At 45.2% G+C, this 18868-nt stretch overlaps 1 protein-coding gene across 1 annotated transcript in view; it reads left to right on the top strand.

The window, feature by feature from the left end:
- Positions 1-2561: 2561 nt before the first annotated feature.
- The window catches only part of gask1b (golgi associated kinase 1B), a 68389-nt gene continuing 52082 nt past the window's right edge, over positions 2562-18868 (top strand). The window contains exon 1 of the mRNA XM_038792302.1: positions 2562-3700. Coding sequence (XP_038648230.1) covers positions 2827-3700 — 874 coding nt within the window. The 5' untranslated portion in view covers positions 2562-2826. The remainder of the gene's footprint in view (positions 3701-18868) is intronic.

Here is an 18868-nt window from a genome sequence, read left to right as displayed (position 1 = left end):
CTAGTTCTAGATTCTCATGTTAGGGGAAAATGCCTACTGTTTAAACCACGTCTCCAAAAGGAAATGTGATACAAACCTGCTCCAGAGATACAGGTTATATGTTGAGAAATGTTGAAGGGAAGTCAATTTACCAGAGGAAAGGTTGAGGGCTCTGGGTCTGTACTCGTTGGAGTTTACAAGGATGAGGGAGGATCTTATTGAAACTTACAGGATACTGGAGGCCTAGATTGAGTGGACATGGAGAGAATGTTTCTACGAGTAGGATAAACTAGAACCTGAGGGCACAGCCTCAGGCTGAAGGGACGATCGTTTAAAACAGAGATGAGGAGAAATATCTTCAGCCAGAGGCTGGTGAATCTGTGGAACGCTTTGCCGCAGAAAGCTGTGGAGGCCTTATCACTAAGTGTCTTTAGGACAGAGATAGTTAGGTTCTTGATTAATAAGGGGATCAGGGGTAATGGGGAGAAGGCAGGAGAATGGGGATGAGAAACATATCAACCATGATTGAAAGACGGAGCAGATGCGATGGGCCGAGTGGCCTAATTCTGCTCCTATGTCTTATGGTCTTATGAATACAAATTTATGCACCGAGGATTATGTGGCCTGTAGAATTGTGACCCACTTTTGGAAAGTTTAACAGAATGGTCATGTGCACACTATGTTTATACAGAGAGACTTGATAAGGGCAATATAAATAAAACTCACAATCTTTTGCATTTAATCAAGATTAAGAACTATTATAACTATAACGTCTATTTATGACATTCCCAGATATTTAAAGTTCTTTTGAGACCATAAGACTATAAGACATAAGAACAGAATTAGGTAATTCAGCCCGTCGAGTCTGCTCCGCCATTTGATTATGGCTGATATGTCCCTCATCCCCATTCTCCCGCCTTCTTTCCATAGCCCCTGCTCCCCTTTTTGGTTCATTTATTTTTCTCTCCTTCTGGCAAAGAGACAGCTTAAATATGATGATGACTTCGCTGAACCTCTATGGTTCGATTATTAAATTTAAACTATTGTTCGAGCTGGAGTTCAGAAGAATGAGGGGGGATCTCATAGAAACTTATAAAATTCTAACAGGACTAGATGCAGGGAAGATGTTACCAATGAAAAATGAAATGAAATGAAAATCGCTTATTGTCACGAGTAGGCTTCAAATGAAGTTACTGTGAAAAGCCCCTAGTCACTACATTCCGGCACCTGTTCGGGGAGGCTGTTACTGGAGGTGTCCAGAACCAGGGGTTACAGCCTGAGGATTCAGGATAAACCATTTCAGACAGAGATAAGGAAACACTTCTTCATACAGAGTGGTGAGCCTGTGGAATTCATTACCTCAGGAAGTAGTTGATGCTAAAACTTTGAATATATTCAAGAGGCAGCTGGATATAGCACTTGGGGAGAATGGGATCAAAGGTTATGGGGAGAAAGCAGGATTAGGCTATTGAGTTGGATGATCAGCCATGATCGTGATGAATGGCGGAGCAGGCTCGATGGGCCAAAAGGCCTCCTCCTGCTCCTATCTTCCATGTATCTATGTACATGTGTACATGTTTTGAAAATATTTTCAAAATGGACCAAGGTCAGCAATTTTATTTCAGAAATAAATCTTGTAGAACGGTGGATATTAAGGTCTGTGCATGGTGTGCATCAAATATTATTCATCTTTTTATAAAAAAACATCTTTATTAATTGCATTTCAGTTGCCTGTGGATTATCTATGACCCGTTCTGTTATTTATAATTTCTCAGGAAAATCAATTACCCCTCATTGCTCAAAAGATCAGTGATGTTAATTGGCCTGGGTGATGTTGCCCAACTACTTACTGTAGGGTCAACAACTCATCCCATGAAGTCAATGATCTTACTGTCGTTTCCCGCTCACTGCATGTTTGTCAGTTCAGCTAATGCTGCAACAAGGGGCCATTTGGCGAACAGTTGCAACTGGACTGTTCTTCCACCCCTAAAATAAATAACACTACAGTCTCATCAGTATCCACCGCTGAACTGCTCTTGACTATTAAAACATGTTAATTTTCTCAGCGAGGAGAACTGTTCGGAGTTGGAGCTGTCCTGTGTTTACAGACACCTGACAATTGAAGCTTTCGCATGAGAAAGGAAATCGATCAGGATTCGGGAGTGTTGTTTAAAATTCACAATCTGTGTTGAAATGACCTGTGGCACACGTGCGGGCCAGCGGCTGCCAGAAGAGCAACAAGACAGTGAAATAAAAACACAACAATGCTGGATAAACTCTGCAGGTCTGTCAGGCTGCATTATGCAGACAGAGAAACAGAACGTTCCCAGTCCATTTGACCCTTCCAGTGGAATAAGTCATCCCGCAGAAAAGGAGTCCAGTCTGGAACAAAAAAAATGAGTACAATTAGAAAAAACATAATGAGCAAAATTAGAAAGGTGCACAATTCTCTGCTACATGTTTCACTCAGAAAGGGTGCCTATAATCCAGAATACAAATTGATATGTGAAAAGGGAGTTTGACCTACCCCTCCCTCCCTCTAAATGTTGATACAAATATCTCTGTTGAATTAGCGCTGTGTAGTTACTGCCCGGCTCCTGTGTATGTCTCCCTCGCTCTCTCTCACACACACATTGCTCTGAGACCAGTTGGTAGAGTTGTCTCCATTCATTCCCTTCAACTTGCTGTTACACAGGGACTCAGCCCAGTCTGGGTGTCCCGATTTCCATATCTGCCAGGTCGCGAGGTGAAAGGCGGATCGTCTTTGGGAGTCATGTCCCCTCTCCGGCCCGTGGAAACCTCGGCTGCCACCTTCATCCCAGTCCATCATGTTGGATCACCGCAAGGATGACTTGTCCGAGACCCGGCAAACTCCGCTTCTTTCTGTTCGCCCTCTGCGCCTGGATGGTGAGTGGGAGGCGCCCCCGGACCAAGAGGAACTTGCTGATCGCCACAGCCTGTCTGCTTTATGCATCTTTCGTTGTGATGCGGGGCGATGTGTTACCCCAGGACCAGCCTGGTGAACATGGGGACGAGGGAGACGGCCAGACTCTCAGGCTGCTCCACAGCAGCCTCCCAGCGGGGGGACATCAGCAAGAGGAGTCCACCCTCAACCCCAACGTGGTGTACATCACCATCAGGTCAAAGAGGAGAAAGCCGGCCAACATCAGGGGGACGGTGAGGCCGAAGGTCAGGAAGAAGCGCTCCGCGAAACAGGCTGTGCAGGACAGTGAGGATGAGCAGGCGGCTCCTGTGCTGGGGTGGGGTTGGCAGGGTGACCAGGGACTGAGCACAGGGATGCCCACCCACACCAGGGAGGGGAGAGGGAGCTGGGGAGACTCTCCGGGTGCAGCGGGCTGGCCATCCAGCGCCTCTGGCAGTAACATTAGGATTTACAGCCAGAGTGCCCCCCTTTGGTTCTCCAAGCAGGACATCTCTGCCATGCGCCTCCTGGCCGATTGCAGCATCTCCCGCATCCACAAGGTGGGCCGGCCCGGACACCGGCCTCTGCTGTTGTTTGAAGGGATTGGCAGCGAACACCCGAGTGAGGGGAGAGCCTCCGCCCCCGGGGGTTTGAGCCAGGTTCAGGGCTGCAGACAGCCGTGCGGGCTGGTGAAGAGACCCGGGGATATCAGCGAGGTTTTTGCTTTCCACCTGGACCGGATCCTGGGTCTGAACAGGAGTCTCCCCGCTGTGGTCAGGAGGATCCGCTTTGTGAAAGGTGAGAGCGGATCGTGTCATTGGTAAACTGTGTTTTAGGCGACTATTGTTGCGGGAAGATAGATTTCATCTTCAGGGACTGGCTCATACTGGAGCCCAGGCTGGTGAACCAGGCGGTGTCTCCACCCAGACTGCCCGGCTCAAACAATTCATTCCAGCTTTGACAAAGAGTCATCCAGACTCCAAACATTAGCTCCCTTTTCTCTCCACAGATACTGTCAGACCCGCTGAGATTGTCCAGCATTTCCTGCTTTTGTTTCAGACTCCAGCACCCGCAGTGATTTGTTTGCAAACATCCCTCCCATTGCTCAGCACCCAACTAATGACCCACATTCCCAAAGCCCAGCCAACAATTAATTGCATTTCAAATGCTTGCAAATTTGGCAATGATCCCACTGTCTTTATGAAGTTATCGGTTTATAAAGTTATCATTGTGGAGTCAGGGAAGAGGCAGGGGAAAGGACAGAGAGTACACCAGCAGATGTGGCCAGAGGTTGCGGAAATGGTATAAAGACAGGTGGAGTGGTGGATTTCTCCCATGGTCCTATGGGGGTCAATGGTGGCTGTACGGGGAGAATTTGGCGGCAGGGCGAAAATTATTTTCACGCCGGCGCGTATTTCCCGCGGTATCTTCTGCTGGAGCCCACCACAGGGGCTGGAGGCCAGCGGGAAACTGATCTGCATCCTCCCTATGGGATGCAGATGTAGGCCCAATGGGAATCTTCTGCGCAAGCCCCATTCGCCGCGACACCAGCGGGAAAACACGCCAGCGCAAAATACCATCTGGAATAACGTGGCGTGCAGCTGTTGGGACTCACCTGGGGCTACCACTGGAGTTCAGGATGGAGGCAGTCAACAACTCTGGACCCCAGCACACCGCAGCAGTGGGTGGGGGGTGGGGGGGGGGGGGGTGGCATCTACAGGTGCACCTTCCAGATTCAGTCGGATTGAGGAGTTCCACCTTCCAACCTCAGAGTATTCCTGGAGATCCATCTTCTTTTACAGGCGGTCTATCTTCTTTCTTCAATCGTGGGTCAGTGATGTTGGATGCCTTTTTAGTACGGCACCTGGGTACGACAGTGGACTACACACCATCAGGCCTGTTCTGCCACAGAATATACACAAAACATTTGGAGCATAATTAATGAGGTTGGGCTCAGAAGATATGATGTGGTTTCCTATCCGCCTCTGCAGTGGGAAACACTCAGCAATCCCGCCCCCTGCCTCTGCCACGGGACTTAGTCCCAGACGGGAGCATTCCACCCTCTTTTTCTGAATGCGCACAGCATTTGTAACAAAATGAATGAATTGTTACACACGTATCGCAGAAACATGGTTGCACGGTGACCAATACTGGGACCTGAATATTGAAGGGTATTTAGAATTTCCTAAGATAGTGAGCTGGGAAAAGGTGGTGGGGTAGCTCTGTCAATTAAGGATGTGATTAGAACAGTAGTAACGGTGATCTCAGCTCAAAAGAGCAAGATATAGGTCAAGATTCTCCACTTGGGAGACTATGTTCTCCACACAAATCAATCCAGTATCCCTCGCCATGCAAATTTATGCATCGTGAGGAATATGAGGGATTCCCAAAGTAATCCAGCTACTGGGCCACCATTTTTAAAGAGAGTTAAGTGAATTCCAATGATGCCCCTTCATGCTTCAGTGATTTTTAAGTGCTGAGCTGGAAATTGATAGCACTTAACTCTCTCTGATATGGTTGCTGTTTGTAAGCATTGTGGTTTCAGTACCTAGACTTGAAGTATGGTTTGTGGAAGCTGTCAATCACAGCTCACTACAAGAAATTAATGAATGGCTTGCAGTTAATGGACCTGAGGGGTTTAAAGACAGTGTTACAGCTGTAATATTTTTTACTGCCCCTGTCTGGATGGCTCTCTAGCTTCCACACAGGGGTCTTTTTCTGTGAGGTCCCCGGGGGGAGGTTCCTCTCATTAGGGCCCTGTAGGCGTCTCTCTAGTTAGGGGATCCCTGTGAGTGGTCTCTTTAGTTAAGGGTTCCCCCTATTTAGAAGGTCTCCATGGGGGTCACTTTAGTTAGGCGGTCTCGGGGAATCCTTTTAGGTAGGGGGTTACTGGGGGGAGGGGTTTCCCTAGTTAGTGGATTCCTGGGGTTTTCCCATTTTAGAGTGTCTCTGGGGGGGCAGTGGGGGTGTCTGATAGTGGAGGGGTGGGCGGGTCATGCATTACATGGGGGAGGATGGCACTCAAATGTACTTTGGGGGCAACTCCCTTAAGGCGCCCACCACGAGGTCCACCATATCAGGTTCACGTTTGGTGATACCTGTAGTAATCCCCACCCACACGATTCCCAGCCCCGAGAACCGGAGAATCACAGAGGCCCGGATATTCTGGTGTCTGGCCCGCTAACTGGATGGAAATAGGTCCTAATGATCCATTGATATTCTCCTTCTGGCGCACGGTCGTGATGCCCGATCCTGCCGCCTGCGATGGGTTGGAGCATAGTGGTCAGTTTGCTGACCGGCATGAATCTCAATTTTGGCCAGACGCTTGATTCTCCGCCCAACCGTGATTCCTGATTCCAGCGGGGCACAAAATCTAGCCCATAGTATTAGTTTGGATAGAGATGTGAAATATGAAAGATAAGAATTCCATAGTTACAGGGTAGAACAGAATATACAAGAAGAAATAAATGGTGCTTGTTAATCTATATGCATATTGGGCAAATCAGATTTGCCAAAGTAGCCTTAAAAATAAGTTCATGAAGTGTATTTGGGACAATTTCTTAGAGCAGTATATTCTAGACCTGGTCATGAGCAATGAAAGAGGATTAATTAATAGCCTCATAGTAAAAGAGCCTCTGGGCGACAGTGATCATGACAAGATAGAATTTCATGTTCGGTTTGAAAGGGAGAAGTCTGGGTCTAAGACCGCGTCTGGGTTTTAAATCTGAATAAGGGTAATCATAAGGGTTTGACAGCAAAGCTATCAAAAATGAATTGGGAAGCTATGTTAAAAGACAGGACAGTTGAGATGCATTGGCAGGCATTTTAATAAAACAGCTTAAAACTTTCAGCAAACATATATCCCTGCGCATAAGACAACTAGGCTTCAATGAAGTCACTGTGAAAAGCCCCTAGTCGCCACATTCCGGCACCTGTTCGGGGAGGCAGGTACTGAAATTGAACCCGCGCTGCTGGCATTGTTCTGCATTGCAAGCCAGCTGTTTAGCCCACTGTGCTAAACCAGCCCCATAAGTAATACAGGGAAAGAGTAACTAAAACTAGTGTTGGCCCTCTATAAAGTGAGTTTGAGGACAGGATAATGGAAAACAAGGAGATGATGGAGGCATTGAACAGGTATTTTGTGTCTGCCTTCACAATATTTCCCAAAGATAATTGAAAATCAAAAGGTAAAAGAGAGGGAGAAACTTAAAATAACTACCATTAGCATGGAAACGGTGCTGGGAAACCTATTGGATCTAAAGGCTGACAAGTCCCCAGGTCGATATGGCCTGCACCCTCGGATCTTAAAATAAGTAGATGCAGGGATATTAAATGCCTTGGTTATAATCTTCCAAAATTCCTTAGTTTCTGGAAGTGTCCCAGTATATTGGAAAATAGCAAATGTAACACCTTTATTCAAGAATGGAGGAAGACTGAATGCAGGAAATACAGACCAATTAGCCTAACATTCATCATAAGAAATTGCTGAAATCATTATTAAGGAGGTTATAGCAGGGCAGCACAGTGGCACAGTGGTTAGCACTGCTGCCTCATGGCTCCGATGTCCCAGGTTCCATCCTGGCCCTGGGTCACTGTCCGTGAGGAGTTTGCACATTCTCCCCGTGTTTGCCTGGGTTTCGCCACCACAACCCAGAGATGTGCAGGGTAGCTGGATTGGCCACGCCAAATTGCCTCTTAATTGGAAATAAAAGTAATTGGGTACTCTAAACTTATTTTTTAAAAAGGAGGTTATAGCAGGACTCTTAGAAAATCATAATGTGATCGGTTTTATGACATAGCTGTGTGAAAGAGAAATCATATCTAACTAAGTTATTAGATGGTAGCCATGATGTGGAGATGTCGGCGATGGACTGGGGTGAGCACAGTAAGAAGTCTTACAACACCAGGTTAAAGTCCAATAGGTGTGTTTCGAATCACTAGCTTTCAGAGCACAGGTTGATTGACCTGAGGAAGGAGCTGTGCTCTGAAAGCCCGTGATTCGAAACACGCTTGTTGGACTTTAACCTGGTGTTGTAAGACTTCTTACTAAGTTATTAAAGTTTTTTGAGGCGGCTATAAGCAAAGTGGATAAAGGGAAACGTGTAGATGTGGTGCACCAAAAGGCATTTGATAATGTGCCATCTCAAAAGTTACTTCACAAGATAGCGCAGGGGATAACCTTTAGCATGGATAAAGGATTAGTTAACTTGCAGAAAGCAGTGTTTCGGGATAAATGGGTCCTTTTTTGGTTGGCAAGCTGTAACCAATTGAGTGCCACAGGGATCAGTGCTGGGGCCTCAACTATTTACAATCTATATCAAAGATTTGGATGAAAGGACTGAATGTATGGTAGCTAAACTTGCTGGTGACTCTGTGATAGGTGGCAAAGTAAGTTGGCAAGAGGTGGTAGAGAGCCTGAAAAGATATATGGGCAGGCTATGTGAATGGGCAAAACATTGGCAGGTGATATATAATGTGGAAAAATGTGAACTTGTTCACTTGGGCGGGAAGAATAGAAAAGCGGTATACTATTTAAACGGAGGGAGATTGCAGACGTCAGTGGTACAGAGAGATCTAGGTACCCTGACACACAAATCACAAAATGTTAGTTATTGGGAAGGGGAAAATGTAAGTGATTAGGAAGGGGAATGTAATGATGGTGTTTATTGCAAGTGAAATGGAATATAAAAGTAGTGAAGCTTTACTCATCTGGAGTACTGTTGTACAGTCTTGTTGCCTTATTTGAAAAAGTATATAATTGTGTCAGAAGCATTTCAGAGAAGATTCACTCAACTCTTTCCTGAGACAAAGGGCTCATCTTATAGAAACATAGAAAATAGAAGCAGGAGGAGGTCATTCAGCCCTTCGAGCCTGCTCCATCATTCATTGTGATCATGGTTGATCATCAAGTTCAATACCCTGATCTCGCCTTTCCAGCATATCCCTTGGTCCCTTTAGCCCCAAGAGCTATGTCTAATTTCTTCTTTAAATTACACAAAGTTTTGGCCTCAATACTTTCTGTGGTAGCAAATTCCACAGATTTACCACTCTCTTGGTGAAGATATTTCTCCTCACCTCTGTCCTAAAAGGTTGACTCCTTATCCTCAAACTATGACCCCTAGTTCTGGGCTCCCCCACCATCGGGAATATTCTTTCTGAATGTACCCTGTCCAATCCCGTTAGAATTTTATGAATGCCTTTATGAAGAAAGTTGAACGGGTTGGGCTTTGGAGTTTAGGATAATGAGCAATGATCTAATTGAAGCATATAAGATTCTGAGCGGAATTGGTAGGATGGATACCAGGAGGATGTCGCTGCTTATGGGGGAGACTAGAACTAGGGCACATAGTTCAAGAATCAGAGGAGATGGGGAGAACTATTTTCTCTCAGAGGATTGTTAATGTGGGAAATTCTCTTCCTCAGAAAGTAGTGGAGGTTGTGTCATTGAATCTGTTCAAGGCTGAGCTAGATAGATTTTTGATAGGCAAGGGATTCAAGGGTAATGGGAGGGAGGGAGGGGGGGGGTGGGGGGGGAGGGGTGGGGGGTGTGGTGGGGGGGGAAGAAGTGAAAGTGGGGTTGAGATCGCAATCAGATCAGTCATGATCTTATTGAATGACAGAGCAGGCTCTAAGGATCAAATGGCCTACTCGTGCCCCTAAGTCCTTTGTTCCTATGAGTCAAACCAAATAATATGAGACTACTCCAAGTATTGTGAAGCTAACGTCTCCAGGATATAGAATTTCATAGAATGTACAGTGCAGAAGGAGGCCATTCGGCCCATCGAGTCTGCACCGGCTCTTGGAAAGAGCACCCTACCCAAGGTCAACACCTCCACCCTATCCCCACAACCCAGTAACCCCACCCAACACTAAGGGTAATTTTGGACACTAAGGGCAATTTATCATGGCCAATCTACCTAACCTGCACATCTTTGGATTGTGGGAGGAAACCGGAGCACCCGGAGGAAACCCACGCACACACGGGAAGGATGTGCAGACTCCGCACAGACAGTGACCCAAGCCGGAATCGAACCTGGGACCCTGGAGCTGTGAAGCAACTTTGCTATCCACAGTGCTACCGTGCTGCCCAATCTCTCACCTTATTTGACTCTTGAATCAATTTCAACCGTTTTTGGGACTTACACTACATATTTAGATGTGGAAACTGCTTTAAATCAACACGAAATGTAATTTTGGTCCTGGCATAGGAATAAGTGTATATCATTTAGGCCGTTCAACCTGCTCCATCACTCATTGAGATGATGGCTGAGCTACAGTCAAACCTTGTATCCATGTTGCTGTTACACCTTTAGTTCAACTTTTCTGACAAACCTATTATGTGTCCCTTCATCAAACACTTTTTGCAAGTCTATATACACCATGGAAAGAATTCTCCGCCGCTCACCATCAGTAGCGGGGTTCTCAATGTGGCAGAGAATCGGGTGCTAGGGAGAAAAATGGGATCAGCACCAGGCTCCGATCTGTTTCCAATGCTCTGGCCCCATGCTGGTGGTGGGATCGAGGCCATTATCATTAAGACCCATGTGCATCCACTTACTAGGCCAAGCAGCAGAGCCTCTGAGTCCGCACGATTCTCCGGTCCTCTGGCTGGGAATCACGTGGGCGGGAATCAATACAAGTATTGCCCAGTGTGGCCCTGACCTGGCGGACCTCGCCAATGGCCAACGGGGTAATTCCTCAAGGGAATTGCCCCCAAAGTCCATCCAAGGACCACTCCATCCCCACCCCCCGCAATGCAAGACCTGCGCATCCCACGAGACACCCTCACCACCCCCCTACAGCCCCCGAGACCCCCGAGATAAAGAACCCCCTTCAGAGTCCCCCTAAATAGGGAGACGCCCCACAGACGCTGCTGAAATGAGACCCCTGTCAGGAAGCCCCCCCCCCAGAAAAGAGACCCCGGCCAGGAAGACCCCCCCCCACCCCACCAATCCCAGAAATAGAAGCCTGCAATTCACTTCTGGCGGGAGAACATAGGGCGGGTTCTCCGATTGCCGGCTCCGAAATTGCATTCGGCGATTGGCCGGAGAATCCCTTTTGATGCTGAAATCGGGGGCAACGCTGCTTTTCGGATGCTCCGCCCCTCTCCAAAAAGGCATCATCGGTGAGTACATCGCATGCCATTGGGACGTCACCTGAAGGCCCTCCCCGATGCTCCGCCCCGACGTGCCGACTTCCCGACGGTGTGGATCACTTGTGGTCTGAGGTTTCGTCAGCCTTGCGTGGTGGCTGCGGACTGTGTCCAGTACCACCACAGATGGGGCGGGGGGGAGCCGTTCCCCTGGCGGGGGCTCGGGGCACTGGTGGGGGGTGGTCCGGGAGTGGCGAGGGGGGTTACAGGGGAGCACTATCTGACAAGCTGGATCCGTGCTTGGCCGGTGCCATGTTGTACAGCAGGATCGCCGCAGTTCGCCGTCGTGCGCATGCGCTGCCATGGTCCCAGCCATTCTCACGTTTGTAGATTGTATACCCTTTTACTCCTGAGGTATGATCACGACATCCCCCCTCCCCCTCATCACCACAATCACAACCTGCGCCCTCCCAGCCTCAATCGCTGACCTTCCCCTTCACCGGATTGCTGGGAATTGTTTACCAATGGGCTCTGGCTGTGGGCACTTGTCACTGGTCTATCATCCCAGCTGCAGACAGGCTGTCAATTTGGCCAAATGTCGGGCAGGAAAGACATCAATAAATGATAATAAGATCCTTCAAGTAACTTCAGCCATCCTCACACACTCCCTGCACCCCTATTAGTATTGGAGCCACGAAGACAGTGAAATAAATTTGCTACGATTACACCAGAAATAGGAAATTACTAAAGAAAAATAAAAAGACTCACATTAGATTGCCACTTTCACAAGTACTTTCATGACTTTCCCAAGTACTCTACAGTCAATTAAGTACTTTTCTTTATGGAGTGGTCACTGTTTCAATTGAGGAAATTCAGTAGTCAATTTGTGCACAGCAAGTTTCCACAAACAGCAATGCGATAATGATCAGATAATCTCTAGAGTAGGGCATGAACCCAAAACCTTCTGCTTCAGCAGCTGGATTACTACCAACACAGCTACAGTTGACACATTATACATTGCATCATTATGTATTGTATAAAATATGAAGGCAATTTAATATTAATGATATAATATGGATACGGAGGGAGGGATTTTTCAGCCGCACTCTCCCGGTGACCAGAAATTCCCACCCGAGATCAACGGACCTTTACATGGTCCCTGTCCAGTCCCTGGCGATCTTGCTGCCGGCATGACCAAACAATTCTGCCCCATATTATGTTTCAGAGGATGTGCATAATTTATAGTTAATTGTCTCAAACAGCCACTCCTTTAAAAAACAATCTTCATCAATGTATAATTAAAAGTCATTTCCATGTTATATTTGTATATGTACACATCTGAACCCTAATTCAAAATGTATTTCTCAAATTTGTGTATTTGTGTTTGTTTTCATTCCTTGGAATTTAAGATGAGGGTGAGAAGAAAGAAATAGAATGAAGGAAGCTGTATACATTACTGTTACTTTCGGATGAGTAGTTGGGTAGTGACTTAATGTCCTTGTATTAAAATCAGGACCGTGCATAAAAGATCAGTTTGGGGACAATGAGTCTAAATCCAATCTCCTGAATTGTAGTGTCTAAGGCATATAGACACGAATATGTAAAGGCATATTTACCAAAGGTCACATAAACCTTGTTGACCAAATGATAGGTAACGCTGGAGCAAATGACAGAAAATGATTATAATTTCCTGACACAGATGCCATCTTGGCATATGAGTCACTAGGCAACGCATGAGCAAATTGAGCACATTCTTGTACAATGTCCGAATCGTCGATTGATATTTTAATTTAATTTGAAGTCAACATCAGCTCCTCCTTCTCCCATCTCAGCCCTGACACTGAGGGGGTGAGCGAGGAGGTGGGAAGACAAACCCTGGGGCTGGAGGTTACTGTGTATCACTCACATTCCCAGTCTTACAGTAAAGCTGAAAATCCTCTGTTCTCCTCATGCTTCTCCCTCCTCTACCAAGTACAATAATATACCATCATTGTCTAATCATTTATGCAAGTTATAAAAATAGGCTTTTTCACCCTAATGGCTCAATTAAATATGATGTGGAGAAAGATATTTGATGTTGAGGAATCGGCTTGTACCATTGGGTAGATATCCTTTTTTACTGGATCTACTCAGTGATTCTGACTTCCTTGCTGTCTTTAATTGCAACTCAGTGCCAAAGTGTGAAGATTTTACTGACATCTTTTCCATAACCATCTACATTTTGCAAAACTTCCTTTAAGTTTTCACCTCCAGTGCTTTCTGTTTGTATGATGTGTGTATGAACTTGCCTGTGTCATCAAACTGCTGTTCATATTATGATAATGTCCTGGGGTGTATAAGCCTTTGAAAATTTGGAGCGATATGAGTGGCAGTACTACTTCGGGCAATGTAACCATTGTGAACTCTGAAAGTGAATGGTTTCAGATCAGTAAGCAAAATTTAAATGCAACCTATATAAACCTACACTATTCTTCTTATGTTTGCCAACTTAAATATCAGTGAAAATCAATGCAAAGTGTGAAGTGGAATTACACCCCACAAAATTATCACTTGAGTTAGAGTAGAGATTAGAATTTGTGTTGACAGGGTGAGAATGAAACAAAAATCCAGGGTGGGGAATTGAGAGTAATGGCTCGGCAGATCTTTAACTGAGGACTGCCATTCGGAAAAGTTGTTGTTTTTAAGTATCTGATTTTGATCCCAGCACAGTCTCTAATTATTTTTATAAGCTGACCTAACTCAGTCCAGAGCTGTTCAACTTGTAGTGTTAGTAGAGGAACGTTTGCTGTAGACGGCAGATTGGGATTGCGATGTGCAATCACCCCACATTGCTTTGATATAATGCTGACAGCGCAGCACCTTCATGCACCCTGCACATTGACATTGGGAGGCACGGTAGTACAGTGGCCAGGACTGTTGCTTCACAGCGCCAGGGTCCCAGGATCGATTCTGGCTTGGGTCACTGTCTGTGCGGAGTCTGCTCGTCCTTCATGTGTCTGTGTGGGTTTCCTCCGGGTGCTCCGGTTTCCTCCCACAAGTCCAGAAAGACTTGCTATTTAGGTGAATAAGACATTCTGAATTCTCCCACTGTGTACAGGCACTGGAGTATAGCGACTGGGGAATTTTCACAGTAACTTCATTGCAGTGTTAATATAAGCCTACTTGTGACAATAATAAAAAGATTACATTATTATGATTTTTGAATGCAGCCGGGCATGAGGGACTGAATGCTTACTCCTGCCCCTATTTCCTACTTCCTGACCCTGCTGTATCATCAGGGACCCAAAATTGATACATGCTAACACTACTTAAAGCTGGCTTGTACTGCATAACTTTATTCTGCTTCTTTTAAAATTAAGGTGCATTGTGACTGTAGGACAGTGGTTCCCAACCTTTTATATGTCATGGCATACCTCTATATTATAGAAACATTTTGAGGAAAACCTCCTATTTTCTCTGTCTTCTCTTACTGGGAACTTTACTTCTCCCTGTCCTCTTTCCTGTTATTTTTATTTTACCTTTCCCTGTCTCTCTCGCTTCTCCCAGGGCTTTTGTGCCCTTTTAGAGTTTTCAATTTTTGAGCAGGCGCAATGGGAGCTTTGACTTCAGCTCCAAGTCCTGTTGGTCATGCGCATGGGCCTGACCAACAAAAAAAATCGAAATCATTCATGTACAGCTCTTTCTCAGCTGGCGCCAAGATTTGTCAAGTCTTGGAGATGCCAACCATAGAGCTGAAGTCTCAGGTTATTTTTGGTTTAATTACCTGAATTTTGAATCATTTTGAATCTTATTTTTTGTGGCATATTTGTGGGGTCTTCACGGCCCGGCACATTGGTTGGGAAACACTGCTGTGGAAGGGAGTCGGAGACCTTTGGTGCTAAATCTGACCTCAGAAAGACAGAGGAATGGCTGGATATTGGAGGGCATGGGTACCGATGTTTTCTGATGCTGCACTGAAGGTTTTGGTGATGGAGCTGGAAAAGGGGCGAAATGTCCTGTGTCCAAAGGGGGTCAGGCAGTCCTTGGAGACACAGAGTGAAATGGCAGTGGGAGCAAATAGCGACAGAGGGCAATGTCAGTAGCTGAGTTGCAATGGTCTGCATGTAGTGTGGCAAGATGTTTATATCTTCACACAAGTGTTGAAGGTGAAGAATGCATCTTCAAATGCCTTGCTTTACCAACTGTACGACTAGCTTCAGCCACTGCTCGAATCACACACCCCTAACACTCACCTACGAACAATACCTATAAATCAGGATTCATATATAAAATGCATATGCTTCACTGCGCCCTTGCGTACTTAACATTGTTCTAAGTTTCACACCCACACCTCACAGCTTGCATACACTGGCAGCTATTCAACCATGACAGCCACATTATTCAACAAGACTCACTGACACACTTCTCTCTCTCTTGCAGGAGAAAGTGATGCGCAACCAAAATCAGCAAACACTAATGGGAGGAGAAGTGCACCATCATGCTTGAACCTCCATGGAGGAGACAGTGCTGGTCACTATCAGAAGGCCAATGCTGAAGCAGTTGCCAAAGGCAGGGATGAATACTTTGAAGATGATAGTTTCTTCTCACCACACAGTTCCTCATCTTGCCATAATCTTTTCTAACGTTAAAGCTGCAAATGGTTTGGGCATGCACCTCATAATTTTCCACATTCTTGTGCCTATCCAATTTCAGGCAACCAAGAAGTGCAGCTTGGCCAGGCAATGCAGGAACACGAAGATGTGAGTGAGGATCATCACACAGTTATTCAATTTCACAGACCTAGCCACCAGCTTAGATATTGACACTGCATGTATCTTAGAGGATAGACTAGAGGTGGGATCTGCATGTGAGAAGATATCAGGCACGGTGTGCTGCAGGACAAGGATGGTGCAGTTGCCAGTTTATCGGAGTACAAAACTGCACCCGAGTTCTGCTGCAGATTACAGAAGAAGGTTAATGGGAACACTCATCGAAATGCCAGATACTTTGGTAGCTTGCTGGAAGGCCTACGTTAGTGTTGAGGAGCTTGACACCAACTTGGCACAGGGCTTTGCGTAGAGCTTGTAGTCCATCCTTTCTAGCATGGAAATGGTGAAAACTCTACGTGATGCAGTGTCTGATGTCCAATGCCTCAGCTTCCATTGCAGCACAAGCAGATCTAGCAAAAGCCTAAGGGCTGCAGTGAAATCCACCATTCTAATCTGTTCACTCCAGACTGTCTTCAAAATTCCTGTTTAGTACATCAATATTGGTTTAAAAAAAGTATTCTGAAAGGGGTTAAGGAGTTTATTTTCTGATGGCTAAGATTGGAAACTTTGATTATCATTGTTCAGCTGAGATTGGTATTATACTTGTCAGTTAAACTTGACAAATGCTGGGCTGCATGGGCATGCTGAAAGGAAAACTGACATTCCTATCTGGGTGTAAACTGATCATACTTTTTTTTTAAAGATATTTTATTCCAAACATACACAACATCAGCAGAATGCACAGTCCCTCACAAAGCATAATCAATAGTTTGTACAGTTATTCCGCTTTTAACAGGATCCTTCGCCAGGCAATCAGAGAGGCGAAGGCCACAACATCGTCCCGCTAACCCCTTCAGCAGCTCCGGCTCCTCCGAAACCTCAAAGATCGCCACCATAGGGTCTGGCCTGATTTCCACCCCCACTGTCCTGGACAACATCCCAAACACTACCTCCCAAAGGCTCTCCAGCTTCTCGCAGCCTCAGAACATGTGCGTATGGTTAACTGGCCCCCGCCCACACCTCTGACTGTATTTTATAACAGCGTTACAGACTCCAGTTTCCAAGCTGTGATATTTTGCCCCATAATTTGCAATGGGTTTGTGTACGTTATTTTGTTCATGGTTTTGGTAAAAAAATGTGTCCCCAAATCTTGCATCTTAGTTTTTTCCATATGCATCGACAAAGTCATCTACCTTGTACCTGATAATTGATTAATATAGTTAGATAGAGCACAATATCTATTCATTTCAATTATGTTTCTATTTCTTTAAACATATGATCTAATGTATTCATCAAAGATAGTTTGCAAAATTATTCTGCTGTGGATCTTAAAATATCTGTCTGTATATCCCCACAGTCCATATGCAGTGGATGATAATAATGTATAACAGGCAGAAGACAGAACATTCCTGTGGGGTGGGAGGTTGAATGTTTTCGTTACAGTTAGAGTTTCCTAATCACTGTTTCCCTGTCAACAGTTTCACCAGACTTACCTTCAGCAGGCTGCACCCTTTCAGAGCTGGCAGCGCATGTCTTAAGTTGCATTGCCCAGGGCTAACTATTAAGTCGATTCATTGCCTACTGGAATTTGTTTGGTGTTTTTACTACATCTTCTGGCATTCTAGAAAGCAGAAAATGTCAAATGCTAAACCCAATTTTTTCAGACTAAAATAACAAATATAAAATCTATTTAAAATGAATAGTTCACAATAATAACGTTTTTAGGCAAATTCCAATTATCTAATTAATTTATAGAAAAAATAAAACTCTTTCCAGTCATTCCACTCTTACCTATTGAACCCTGGCATTCCTACAGTGCAGAAGGAGACCAATCGGCTCATCGAGTCTGCACCAAGCTGCTGAAAGAGCACCCTACCTAGGCCCACTCCCCTGCCCTTTCCCCGTAACCCCCCCTAACCTGCACATCTTTTGACATTAAGGGGCCATCTGACATGGCCAATCCACCTAACCTGCACATCTTCAGACTGTGGGAGGAAACTGGAGCAAACCCATGCAGACACAGGGAGAAAGCGCAAAGTCCACACAATCACCCAAGGCCAGTATTGGTGACATTAAGCTTAACGCACAAGTAACACGGGTTCTCCTGATGTGGTATGGCCTTGGCTGTCATGTTAGAGTAATTTCTTTAGGTGTTCACTGATCATCCATTGGAGTTACAGCGGCGGCTCAGGAAGCCTCACATTCTACCACAGAGGGCCAGATTTAATCTTCAATCCATGAAGTAAATTCTTGGAAGCAAAATATCCTATAAAATTGTGAGCAGTGACAGGATACAAAATACACATTCTTGTTAAAGAAAGATCACCAATTATATATTGGGAAGCCTTGAGAATTAAAAAAAAGGTTTAGAGTTCCACTCTATTTTTAATTATGTTAACAACAAACCAACTCTTAATTTGCAAATTGTAATAACTACTTTGAATGTTCTTATGTTGTGCACACAAAAATGTTGTGTGGAATTGTAGTTTAGCTTATTTAAGCCAATTATGCTTTTATATTTAGTCTGATTGGTGCTTTTATCATTACACCTGTGATTCAACTCACCACCAAATTGGGACCTTGGGATCATCATGGAAACTGCAGGAATAAAACTACAATCTAAAAATAATTATTTATATGCTGTACTATAAAATGTTTATATTCTATAACTATGAAAATAATTATTTTGAAATCAGCACTGAACTACCTGCAATCCAAGTAAACTTCACCAGAAGTGCCACAGTGGATGATGAAAGTGAAGTTATGCAAGGCCATGCATGCAAACTCAGCCAGCTGCAATCATGGCTTCAGATAGTGGTGTTCAAGAGGACATGCAGGGTCTCGCAGCAGTCCAGCAGTCTGATCTCCAACAGGTTACCAGAATTGCTTGGGCATTGTTTTTACAGAGTACCAGCCTGCTGCCATGTCTCCTGATAGCATTGTTGTTAATCTGCCAGTGCCCTTGCTGTTGGCTGTCAGCCAGCCTGCTCAACCTACTGCCACCCACACTACGATAGTTGCAAATTTAGGCCTTCTAGGCCAACAGACATTTGAGGTCATCCTCCAAGGCATCTGAATTTCAGTGGCCTTCCACTGTAGCTACTGAGTTAGTACTTTTTTTTATTC

Source organism: Scyliorhinus canicula, chromosome 3 (genome assembly GCF_902713615.1).
Source record: "Scyliorhinus canicula chromosome 3, sScyCan1.1, whole genome shotgun sequence".
Taxonomy (NCBI): Eukaryota; Metazoa; Chordata; class Chondrichthyes; order Carcharhiniformes; family Scyliorhinidae; genus Scyliorhinus; species Scyliorhinus canicula.
The sequence above is the reverse complement of the archived record's forward strand: the minus strand, read 5'-3'. Positions and strand labels throughout refer to the sequence as shown.